Below are 13490 nucleotides of genomic sequence, written 5' to 3'. Positions count from 1 at the left end.
ACAACAACAGGTCAGAAAAAATAGGAGGAAGGAGGCAAAATGTTTGGGGATGTCCCTGTCAAAAAGCCAGGTCCAACAATAAGTATGTGAACCAGTGCTACAGAACTATTCCTCATGGTCTTAAATGACTTTGTGAATTAGGCCCCTCGTTTTTCAGAAAACAACATGCTGATAATTATCATGTTACATGCCACATAATTTAGCTACTCTGGCTTCACAGTTTATGCATGAATGGTGCTAATCCTGTGTTTTTCTAATTGGTTCATTGTGTTTTTTTCCCTTCATGCAATCCTTTATCTGATATTCTTTTTTTCCCGTTTTTATGGACCCCTGTCTTACTCATACTCCTTCTTTATATTTACCTTAGCTTTAATTTCCTTGTTAGCCATATTTTTCCCTGTTCCACAACAAACAACTGTTACTTTTGAGACCGTTTGCTCAGAGCAACACTGTTTACGTATTTAGGCCCATATTTAATAGAAAATGACGGTGCGAGATGCTGCGCCAAAATTGGCAGCGCCGTGCTCCCTCATTTTCACAACGCAGGGATGTCCTGTATTTAACTGAATATGGCTCACCCCCTGTGTTGTCCCCTGCACTGGCGCTAAATTGAGCCACCTAGCGCCAACGCAGGCATCCTTGCACCATTGTGCAAGGATGTCTTCGTTGAGTGATTTGATTGTTTATGTGTGGGACGGTGTCCCTTCCTGCACATAAACAATCACTAAAGGCAGAATGCAGCACACACAGGAGTGCCAAAGGGCCATTTTGAAATGAGTGTTCATGTGCAGGAAGGGACACCTTCCCGCACATAAACAATAATTTCTGGCATTTTGCTTTTTTCTATGCATGCTGCAGAAGCAGCACACATACAAAAAGCAAAAAACAAGAAGGAATAAAAAGGATTCCTTCCTCGTTGCGCCTTACCAACCCCACCCCAGAGGTTTGTGAAACCTCATAAATCTGGGGAAGTGTCAAAATGCAATGGGAGTTGCTGTGGCACGCCCACATCAACACCCAGTGCACGCCCCTTCCACACAAAGGGCTGAGTGTGAAGGGGCGTTATTCACAAGGTGGCGTTAAGCCACAAAAAGTGGCTTGACGCCACCTTGTAAATACGGCACAGGGCATTGCACCACCAGAGCGTCACGGAAAGTGATGCTCCTGTGGCGCTAGGGGGCTCAGAAATATGCCCCTTAATTCATCAATCACTAATTGGGAGGCAAAACATGTTTTATGTAAATGAGTAATGCTAAATTAAGTTCCTTCATGCAAATTATTTCTAAAGTAAACATTTGTTGATGTTTTACCTGTGTTAACAGACAACAGATGGTACAATGCCAATGCAAATATAGTATCGCTCAGGGTAGGACAACAAGGAGTATATAAATGAGTGTGGGTCATGTGTTAAGATCTAAGGCAGAATAGAAACCAAAGACATCTGCAGAAGAAACGCCTTCCCCACCAATGCAGGTAATGACAATGTTTATTCAGAACATGCCTAGTGCCCAAAGACCTAGTGAACTGATTCGGTTTGAGTATTAAGTCCCAGATTTAGGTGGCCTAGCTCCATTCCAACACCACATTAGCGCCATTGTTTTGATGCTAATGTGGTGTTGGTAGGGCAAAATCGCTGCGCCATATCTACAAAGTGGATCAATGCTTACATTGCGCCACTTTATAACCCCTTGGGCCACATTATGCCTGCACCAGGCATAATGTGTACAAGGGGAGTGTTCCGGCACTAGGGAGGCCGCAAAAATGGTGCAAAGGAATCTATGAGATTCCTATGCGCCATGTTTATCGGCATTTTTAACGCTTGCTAAGTGCAGGCGTTAAAAAGAGGCTCCCATTGTGTTCAATGGGCCTCTGGGTGCTTTGCAGGATTAGCGCCATGGTGTGGCGTATTTTAAATACGGCGTACACATGGTGACGTTAAGGGGGGTGCTAAGGGGCGCAAGAAAAGTGGCGCTGCACTAGGTGCAGCATCACTCTTCATAAATCTGGGCCTAAATCTGGGAGTAGTTAATGCATTTACATTTAGGGTGGTAAAAAGACAATAACATCTGGGGTTGCGTTCTGGAAAATGGCACTCTATCCATGTCTCAGCCAGAAGCAGCCAGAGTTTTACACACCCACTGCAGACAGCAGCAGAGTGACAAATGACATACAATTGTGCTGTCCATTGTGCAGGTGGACATTCTGCCTCTGTAGTATCAAGCGCAGCATTGAAATGAGTCTCAGATGTTTGTGACTGCCATTCTGTCTTTTAATGCAGATGGTGTTTTCTCATTTTCATGGGGACATGCCTCCATTCCAGTTTTGAGACACATGCTTGGGATCTGGCAGCTGCTGTGTGCAGTTCTTTCAGCAAAAACAAGCACAAATGCCAACTGTGTCCCAGGCAATTTCTGTAATGTGACCCCTGGATTTCTCAGTTTGGCATACAATTACCACCAGACTATTGCCGGGAGAAGAGGAAATGTTTCTCCCCCACTGGCAGCACACCTTTCAGGGTTGTGATAGCACATGTAGATGGTGGGAGCCTTGCTTGGAATTTTTGATCCATCTATGGCTAGGATTTCACTCATCTCATTGTGGTTAAATGTCTTTTTTGTAACCGGTATCCCAGGATCCCAGAGTCAACACAACGTCACTGTCCACCAGGGCAGAATCTAGATCTGTTTGATACCCCCAGAACTCTTTCTGACTGTACATTTGCAGGAGTCTCTTTTGTAGTTTGTAGTGAGAATAATGTGCATAAGGTAGAATTGCAGAAAGGTAATTTGCATATGTACGTATTTTGTTCTCCACATGTGAAAAGTATCTTCTACACCCCTGACGGTACAGAGGTCTTTAGGTCTTAGTCACGCCCTATTTGCCCTTTAGGGCCTGTTGTACGAAATCCTGTTTACAGAGAAGAAGGTGCATCAACCTTGTTTTTTGTGCAGTACACACCCTAAGTTCAATGGGTATAACCAAGACTGATTATGTATCTCAAGTCTCTCTGTCTAGAGTGGCAGGGAGGGTGGAAAACAATGGTCTGGAACCTATCAACCTATCGCCTTCCTTTCATCACCTTGTTTTTTGATTTGCAAACAGGGTTTCATTTTGCAAAGTCACTAATGAACTAATTAATCACATCATGAAATGTATATTTACAGAAGTCCACAAAAGCACCTGATTTATTGATAATAATGTGACAGGACGCAACCCCTTGTGAGTGACTGTGAATCCTAGGATGGAGGTCTGCTAACATTTTTTTAAAGTTGCCGTGAACTTTAAATGAATAGGTGCTGCATTTAAAATGTTTCAGGCATGGAGGACATCAGGGGGAGCATGCAATAGTCCACTGAACCACTGTCTGCTCCCCGAAAGCCACCCACAATCTTCCAGTACGCATGATTTGGCAGCCACCTTTGAGTAGGTTTAACACTCAGTTAAATATGGGTCATGGTTGCAGTGACTGCATGGTATGTGACATATGCCCTGTACATAAGTAAGTTAAGGTTTATTTATTTTTATTAAAATGAAAAGTTCTTGGCTCACACCCGATTCAATGATTTGTCCTACACCCAACACTGTTAGCACTACATAACTTTACAATAGACACTCTCTAACTTAGCTTAAGGCCAGGAGTGCAGGATATCAACTCAGACTATGAAGACACATTGAAACCTTCATGTCAAAAAATATCTTGACATGGTGTTGCAAATCTTGGTGATCTCTCATGTTGACTGTTGATGTCTCCTCCTTTCTGGACTTCCAAAAATATTCTTTACTCCCTGAAGTTTGCATATACTCTGTAGCAAGTCTCATTTTAAACACAGACATGCATTGGAAAAACCTATGGGTCTGGCATTGGAGGAAATACTTTCTGATTCCTCAGTGTTTTTTTTTTGTTCTGTCATGTTTTTCATAAAATAATTATTGCTGTTGTGAGCTGTTGGCCACTTACCAATATTAAAAACAAATTGGCTGAAACCAAAAATATTTTTGGTCTCCAAAAGTATACATTGCCATAGGAGTCCCCTGTACTGAAGGGGACTACTTTGAGGGTGGATGTGCTCCACGTGAAAGGGAAGAGTGCTTGTCAATCAGAATGACTTACTAACTGGCTATAGTTTTAGTAAAATCAAAAGGTCTCGGCAAACACCAGACCTATAAAGTTGACATATCAGCTTTGTCGTTACCTCTCCAAAACGTCTTCCCCTAGAAGCACACATCAATCAGAGAGACCTGAAGCTAATAACTCATCTATTTAGACCATAAATTAAGCATTATAGGAGGTCCTTGAATTGAAAGAAGCCAGAAGTCCTCTGATGGGAAGTGCAGAAGCCAGCACGAAATCCACCCTACACAAACCTAAAAAACACTCTTCAAGGACTGCTCGCTGAGAAAGCATTGAAATACATAGTCAACATGCAAGCGCTTTTCTTTACAAATCTATGGGGTCCCCTCCCTCTCTGCCAATGGTGAATTGCATGTGGAATTCTGTCATGGTCTGTTTACATTACATGTAAATTGTTTTTTGCTCTTATAACTATTTTATCGTGAAGCAAGTTGCTCCTCAGACTCTGCAAAGCGTTCTGACTCCCGTGGAGCTTAAAAGCTGAAAATTGATATGAGGGAAAGAATGTTTCATTTCTGAGGTTGTCATAATAAATGAAGAGCTAATCCGATGGGTCTCTTGTCTTCCCATCTCGCCCATTCCTCTGTTTCAGTAGCCTCGCCCATGATCACGGTGGACCAGTTTGTTATCCAATTTCAATGAAGTCGAAATCCTTAAATGTATTTTTCTATTCGCAGGATGAGAGCTGCGCTTGTAACTGCGTTTGTCTGCAGGCTGCTGCTTGTCGCGGACTCAGCAGTCATTGGTAATGTACATACCCATTAATAGACTTTATGGGGTTTCTTTGCGATGTGCAAAGCTGTATTTTCATTGTTATCTTCATGTTTGATTTTCGTTCTCATGAAGCCCATTGTCTAACCCTTTGTGCGCTGACATCTTTGTTGGAATATCCCTCCAGGGAGCTCTCCTGGGCGCTCCTGCTTCTGTCCTAGTCACTGGAAGACCAGATATATGGTGCTCTTCTAAAAATAAGTTTATTCTGCAGCCTGTTCTGAAGGTGTTCTGCTAGGGAATATCCAGATACACAAATATCCTGGACAGAATATCGAGGGGTAACATAAGGTAAGTGGGTACAGAGGAAGTATAGAGTTACCATTCCTAACTCCTCATCTGTGGACCTTGAAGATGTGTATATCGTCAAGATACATATATGTGGAGTTACGTACAGAAAATCTACGCTTGTCTTTCGATGTTTTTTCTTTCCTATCGAGGTTCCTAAGCTGATGTTCGGGGTGCACGCCTTCCGAAGGGCACTGTGGCCTCATCACTAGAAAACTATATCTGGCACAGAGACAGACACGTTTTGAATAAAGGATACGTGAGATGTGCCTCGGGGAGTTCAGAGAGTGAAGTGAAAGAGATTAAGGGCGTGCTTTAGGGTTTGACAAAGAGGTTAGTCTGTTGCAATGGCGATGGAGTACCCTCCTGTCTAAACACTACCCATTTAGGGCCAGATTTAACCGAAAATGACAGTGCATGTCGCTACGTCAAATTTGGCAGCTTCACGCACCGTCATTTTCAAAACTCAGGGATCTGCAGTATTTACTAGAATACGGCGCACCCCTGTGTTTCCCCCTGTGCTAAATTTGCTGCCATGCGCCAATGACCCCTCCCTTGTGCCATAGTGCAAGGATGGCTGCGTTGAGTGGAAGATAGTTTTTGTGCAGGAAGGAACGCCTTCCTGCACAAAAAGAATATTAAATTGTGATTTGCTCTTTCTATGTGTGCTGCAGAATGCAGCACACATTAAAAAAGCAAAAAACAAGGATAAGTGAAAGCATTTCTCCTCGTTGCGCCACTTGGTGGTGTTAGAGTTTGGCGCAACCTCAGGTTTACGAAAACTCGTAAATCTGAGGCAGCGTCAAAATGCAACAGGTGTTGCTGTGGCACGCCCACAGCATTACCCATTGCATGCCCCTTCCACACACAGTGCTGCGTGTGAAGAGGCTGTATTTACAAGGTGGCGTTAAGCCACAAAAAGTGGCTTAATAGCACCTTGTAAATACAACGCAAGGCATAACGCCACCTGAGCATCACAAAAAGTGACGATCTAGTAGTGCTAGGGACTCTTAAATATGCCCATTAGAGTCAGGCAGAACTCAGGCATTTCAGCCACGGAGACTACTGTGTCTCCGTGGCCGATATACTCCTCTGATGATTGCTGGCATAAGGGCCATCAAAAATTTGGCCCTTTCTAGTGGGCAGACAAATGGCCAGTTTTTCCTTTCACACATCGCCGTCCAAAAAGGGTGGTAAGTGAAAATAAAAAACATTTTGTTCACACCCACGCCATGGAAAATGGGGATATTGCTTTGTGTTTTTTTGTTTGGAGTAAAAATTCCCACTTTCTGATTTTGTTTTTGAAAACAAAAGATATTGAAAATATGCCAGATGGCACCTTCATGTTGATGGTAATCTACACCACACTTTCAGTGCATTGACAGGAATCGTCCCTCAATTATTCACAAGGCATGCTGCATGGCCTCAAGAGTGACTTACGCCCCAGTGCATAAACCATTGTCTCTCTGTGGCCAAGATTCCACTGAGTGGCTCAGATGAGGGAGTCCATTAGTTCGATTTCTTGTAACATTGCAAAGAATGCACGAATAACCAATGTGACCCAGGTGTGTGCTGCTGTAATAGATGATCTGGAGAATACAGCCAATGTATTAGTTCTAGCTTAATCGAGTAAATGTAGAAATTGCATAAGACATGAAACACATCTGTTCAAAACCAACCCAGAGCAGAGGTCTTTTTTATACTACAGATGAAGGGCCCATCCAAACAATGCCTACAGTTATCTGCATCTCGAACCCACTACTGAGTTGTGTCATACACGTAGCATGAAAGCCATGGAGTACCTTGGTCTTCCTCTGTGGAGGATGATCCAGTATTTCCACAACCTTTTCTTAGTCTGCCACAATCAGTAGGAATGACATCTCTGAACCTGGGGATGTCCAGATATAAGAGAGGTAATACTTGTTGCCCTTTGAAACTGTCAGATCACAGGTTGACCCATTTATTAACACCAGAGTGACAACAGCAGGGAATGACCTTGCTGTGAGCCTAAAATGCACTTGAACTCCTTTATCACTAACAAACAAAAACGTGAAAACATCAACAGAGACGATCCATCCCAAGACATACTCAACAGTTGATCCCTATTTAACAATATCCAGGAAAAAAGTCCATTGAGAATCAGAAATGTAAATATAATAACATAGACATCTTAAAAAACACAATAGGAATGACAACTCTCAGGGTAAAGGGTGAACCACCACTCTATCATTACTGGAACCCGGGGACCCACAGTGAATCATCATTGGAATCTGGGAACACAACCCCCTCCCACACACACACTGAGTCATTACTGAAAGTTGCGGTCCTAATCTGTTAATATTATTTAGTTTTCTATGCAGTTGAGGACCCCCTGAAGAGGCTTTGTGCCCCCCCAGAGGTCCCCGGCCCACACGTTGGGAACCACTGTACTAGACAAACACAACAACACACAGGGAACAGAGGCCACTCAGACTCAGTAATTTAACTAAAATAACTTGGTAATCCCAGACAAACACAGCAGGGTTTACAATAACTCCTGAGGGCCATAGGCCACCCAGTCCCTGTAATTTAAACATAGTAACCTAGATTTCCTGGACAAATACAGCAGGCGTATCAAAACAACCAAGAATCAGATGTCTCTAAGAATCAAAGATCCAACTAAAAGGACTAAAACTCCAACACAAATTCTCCAGCTTCAGGCACACTCCCCAGGCATTAAATCATCCAGGGACCACAATAGGCCTGGACCTGACTTCTTCTATAGCTGTATTTAATGCACTGTAAATTTAGGTAAAGAAACAATCACACATATGCATGCATTTAAGGTGAATGTGAAAACAAAAATAATTGATTCTAAACCACTTTGCTATAGCAGTAGTTCAGAGCAACAAGCACTGAAAAAAGTCACTAAGCCTCACCTTTTTAAAAGCGAGGCATAATAAGGTATTGACTTGGATAGTAGTGTTTATTTATAAAGCATAGTAACGAAAAAATTAACCCCTTCACTGCCAGGCCTTTTCCCCCTCATGTGCCAAGCCTTTTTTTTGGCTATTTGGGGCAGTTCGCGCTTAGGCCCTCATAACGTTTTGTCCACATAAGCTACTGACACCAAATTTGCGCCCTTTTTTTCCAACATCCTAGGGAGTCTAGAAGTACCCAGACTTTGTGGGTTCCCCTGAAGGAGACCAAAAAATTAGCCAAAATACAGTGAAAAGTTTGTTTTTTCAAAACAATTGGAAAAAAGGGCTGCAGTAGAAGGCTTGTGGTTTTTTCCCTGAAAATGGCATCAACAAAGGGTTTGCGGTGTTAGAATCACCAGCTTCCTTGCTTTCAGGAACAGGCAGACTTGAATCAGAAAACCCAATTTTTCAACACAAATTCAGCATTTTACTGGGACATACCACATTTTTAGGATTTTTTGTGCTTTTAGCCTCCTTCCAGTCAGTGACAGAAATGGGTTTGAAACCAATGCTGGATCCCAGAAACATAACCATTTCTGAAAAGTAGACAAAATTCTGAATTCAGCAATGGGTAATTTGTGTAGATCCTACAAGGGTTTCCTACAGAAAATAACAACTGAAATAAAAAAAAAATTGAAATTGAGATTAAAAAAACTGTTATTTTTCTCTACGTTTTACTCTGTAACTTTTTCCTGCAATGTCAGATATTTTAAAGCAATATACTTTTATGTCTGCTGGACTCTTCTGGTTGCAGGGATATATAGGGCTTGTAGGTTCATCAAGATCCCTAGGTACCCAGAGCCAATAAAAGAGCTGCACCTTGCAATGGGTTTTCATTCTATACCGGGTATACAGCAATTCATTTGCTGAAATATGAAGAGTGAAAAATAGGTATCAAGAAAACCTTTGTATTTCAAAAATGGGCACAAGATAAGGTGTTGAGAAGCAGTGGTTATTTGCACATCTCTGAATTCCAGGGTGCCCATACTAGCATGTGAATCACAGGGCATTACTCAATTGCATGTCTTTTTTACACACGGTCTTACATTTGGAAGGAAAAAATGAAGAGAAGGATAAGGGGCACTAACAATTGTTTTGCTATTCTGTGTTCCCCGAAGTCTCCATATAAAAATGGTACCTCACTTGCGTGGGTAGGCCTGATGCTTGCGACAGGAAACGCAACATGGACACATCACATTTTTACATTGAAATCTGATGTGTTTTTTGCACAGTGCCTAGATTTAGAGTTTGGCCTTTAGCTCAGCTGGCACCTAGGGAAACCTAGCAAACCTGCACATTTTTAATAACTAGACACCTAGGGGAATCCAAGATGGGGTGACTTGTGGGGCTCTCACCAGGTTTTGTTACCCAGAATCTATTGCAATCCTCAAAATCTGGCTAAAAAAACACTTTCTTCTCACATTACGGTGAAAGAAAGTTCTGGAATCTGAGAGGAGCCCCAAATGTCCTTCCATCCAGTGTTCCCCCAAGTCTCCCGATAAAAATGATACCTCACTTGTGTGGATTGGCCTAGTGCCCGCGACAGGAAGTGCCCCAAAGCACAACGTGGACACATCAAATTTTCCCAAAGAAAACAGAGCTGTTTTTTGCAAAGTGCCTAGCTGTGGATATTGGCCTCTAGCTCAGCCGGCACCTAGGGAAACCTACCATACCTGTGCATTTTTGAAACCTAGACACCTAGGGGAATCCAAGATAGGGTGACTTGTGGGGGTCTCACCAGGTTTAGTTACCCAGAATCCTTTGCAAACCTCAAAATTTGGCTAAAAAAACGTTTCTCCTCACATTTCGGTGACAGAAAGTTCTGGAATATGAGAGAAGCCACAAATTTCCTTCCACCCAGCATTCCCCCAAGTCTCCCGATAGAAATTATACCTCACTTGTGTGGGTAGGCCTAGTGCCCACGACAGGAAATGTCCCAAAACACTATCTGGACACATCAAAATTATCAAATACAAAGCTACCTGTTTTTGTGTGGAGGGGGCAACCTGCGTTTTTGGTCCCGGGCTCAGCAGCAATCTAGTGAAACCTACCAAACCCAGACATTTCTGAAAACTAGACAGCCGAGGGAGTCCAGGGAGGTGCAACTTGTGTGGATCCCCCAATGATTTCTTACCCAGAATCCTCAGCAAACCTCAAATCTAGCTAAGAAATCACTTTTTTCCCACATTTCTATGTGGGATCACCGCACCGGGACAAATTTCCTACCACCCAACGTTCCCCTCAGTCTCCCAGTAGAAATTATACCTCACTTGTGCAGTGAGCCAAGTGCCTGTGACAGGGAAAAGCCAAAAACATGTCGAAATTGAGGGGGAACCAAAGCGGGTCCAAAAGGGAAGTTTGAAAAAAAACATTTATAGGCTGACAAGTGCAGCAGAATTTTTATCGGTATAGATGGGACAATGTTGGGTGGTAGGAATTTTGTGGATTCCTGCAGATTCCGGAAGGTTCCATTACAAAAATGTGGGGAAAATGTGTGATTTTCAGCAAAGTTGGAGGTTTGTAGGGCATTGTGGGTTGGAAAACGGTGCGGGGTGCATGTGAGGCGCACCACCCTGGAATCAACCAGATGTTTAGTTTTCAGATGTGTCTGGGTCTTGTGGATTTTTCTACATGGCAGCGTCTCAAAGTCAAAAAAGTGCAGCCCTTACCATTACCAGTTGGAGGATTTTGAGAGTTACCAAGCTCTCATGGCCCAAAGCACGCAAACCAAAACCTAAAATAACCCAATGTCTTCTTGCTTGCCGTGGGATAAAATGTTTTATTGTGTGGGGGAGAGCTGAAAGACTGTTACCCCCTTCAGTTGAGGTGGGGGCATAACCAGGCCCATACTGGTTGGTAGCCACCACCCCACTATTTTTTGTTTTTTTTAAATTCCATGCCATCTAGTAGAAGTTCTGCCCTGTGTGTGGATCGGGGGTAATTGCCCCATCTGCCCACTGGTGGGCAGAACAACTTTGGCCCCATTTGACCATACCCCCACCCTCTTATTTTGAAAAAAAATCTTCCCTGGTCTCTGGTGGGTTTCTGCTCCCCTACCTTCCAAAAATAGGCCGATCTGCCTCCAAGGGTGGCAGATATGGCCAACAGTAATGTGCCCCACATGCGGAGCGACCCTTGCCCATGGGGCAGCCCCCCAAACAAAACACACACATACACACATACACACACACCAATCCCTGGTGTCTAGTGGCTTCTGCCCCGGGGGGGCAGAAATGGCCTAGAAACAATTTGGCCCCCCAGGGAGCGACCCTTGCTGAAGGGGTCGCTCCCTAAACATAAAAGAAAAAAAAAATTGTTAATTTCCCCCCAAAAAAATTCCCTGGTGTCTAGTGGTTTCTGCCCCGGGGGGGGCAGAAATGGCCTAGAAACAATTTTCCTCCCCATGGAGCGACCCTTGCTGAAGGGGTCACTCCCTAAATATAAAAGAAAAAAAAAATCCCTGGTGTCTAGGGGGTTTTCTGCACCCCCGGTGGCAGATCGGCCTAATGATATTAGACACGGCCTAAAAATTATTTTCTCCCCTTATGTTCATTTCTAAAAAACAAAAAAACAAAAATCCCTGGTGTCTAGTGGTTTCTTCTCCCCTTATGTTCATTGTAAAAAAAAAAAAAGAAATTTCTGGCAGCAGAAATGCTTGCAGAGACATGAAAGGAAAGGCCTTTTTTTTCATGTCTCTGCTGGCCTCCTCCTCCTGAGCGGAAGAGAAATGCTTAGCTTTTCGTTTCCGCAATCGCGCTGGAAGCATGGAGGTGACCTCTGATGAGGTCAAGCACACAAAACCATCAGACGTCACTGGGGGGGGTCGGGGTGGAAGGGGAAGCGATTCCCCTTTCAGCCCTGACCTGTTTTGTCTTCATGAGAAATACCCATTCCAAGATGGCTGCTACTGTGCCATGACACATGCACAAACATTGGCAGTAATTTTTAAATGGATTTCCGAAAGAAAAAGCATTCCAAAATGTCCACCATTGTGTGTGAATATGTTGTGAATTCACAAGGCATGTATTCATGTTGTACCACAAGTTTAATTTACTGTTCGAAGATGAGTGACGTCGTTGTAATAGGTTAGAAAAAAGTAAACACAAGTGGAAAAAGGAGTGAGCGACTATGTAGCAGTGCAGCTGACGAGCACTCACAAATAAAAGAAATGCAGGAAGGAAAGTGGTGGGAGAGCAATGTTGAGGAGTGAGGCAAGCGAAAAGCAGCTGAATGGGGAGAAGTAGGAGAGTAACAGAGGAACTCGGGTAAGCAGCACACCCAGAGGGAACCACTGTGAGTGTTAAGGTGGTGGGACGATGAAAGCAATTGGGGAACAGGGAGGGGTGGAAATGAAATGGAGGAGTGCTTGGAGGATGAAAAACAATGGAAGAGAGTGGAAAAGTGGCAGAGCAACAGAGGAAGTGGTGGGGAATGAAAAGGAAGAGAAGAGCAGTGAGGGACAGTGCTTAATTTGTGCTTGTTGTTTCCGGTGCAGAGCTCCAGCACTTATTTTTTAGGACCAGCACTTATTTTTCTGCCTGAAGCATTTACTGCGAGCAAAGATGGAGGAAGAGAAAAGCGAAAAAGCTTAACAAAGGGAGAAAGCAGAAAGTTGCAAGAGTGAGCTGAAGGGGCAGGGAGTGGCTGTAAATGGATTGAAGTGGCCTGAGATGGCTTCAGGATTGCGCTGTCTCAGTATTCTGTGCTTGCACATTTAATTGCAGCAGCCACATGTTTAAGAGGTGGGCTTTGGGCGCAGACACATTTTTATTTACAAATGAAGCACTGATGAGGGGAAAGCAAGGCAAACATTTGAAATCAGGGAGGGGGTGGGTGTGTAAATGCAGAGAGCACAATGTTACTTGATGTAATATCTTGAAGATAAATAGGCAAACAAAATGACTCATTCAACTAGCATATGCGGTGAAGAACACTTTCAATATCTCAGACCCGCTTGATAGTGAGGAAAAACCCTAAGCCTCTCTGCAGACCTTCAGGCATCCATCAGCCAGTGTTCAAGAGCTCATCTAGAGCTCCCATCTGTTCCACATACCCTTCCTTCGGACTGCATGAGATTCTCAACCCACCTTCATACATCATTCACTAGGTTCCATCCAAAGACCTGTGTCTATCCACTGCCTCCAGAGTTTGCTCACTTCCCCTGAACCTGCTCACTTCCCTCCAGTCTGCTTTTTATACCTGAGTCTGGCCGCTTTCACCTGAGCCTGCCCACTCTTCCACCACTCAGTCTGTTCTCCCCAAACTCTTTCCACTTTCCCCTCCGTCTCTCACATTCCCAGCAGTTTGCTCATTCTCCTCTCGTCTATCCACTTCCCCCT

At 43.6% G+C, this 13490-nt stretch overlaps 1 protein-coding gene across 1 annotated transcript in view; it reads left to right on the top strand.

Annotated features, from left to right (window-relative positions):
- The window catches only part of LOC138295397 (uncharacterized), a 212102-nt gene that overhangs the window by 9994 nt on the left and 188618 nt on the right, over nt 1-13490 (top strand). The window contains exon 2 of the mRNA XM_069233667.1: nt 4810-4877. Coding sequence (XP_069089768.1) covers nt 4811-4877 — 67 coding nt within the window. The 5' untranslated portion in view covers nt 4810. The remainder of the gene's footprint in view (nt 1-4809; nt 4878-13490) is intronic.

Source organism: Pleurodeles waltl, chromosome 5 (genome assembly GCF_031143425.1).
Source record: "Pleurodeles waltl isolate 20211129_DDA chromosome 5, aPleWal1.hap1.20221129, whole genome shotgun sequence".
Taxonomy (NCBI): Eukaryota; Metazoa; Chordata; class Amphibia; order Caudata; family Salamandridae; genus Pleurodeles; species Pleurodeles waltl.
This window is presented reverse-complemented; position numbering and strand designations above follow the sequence as displayed.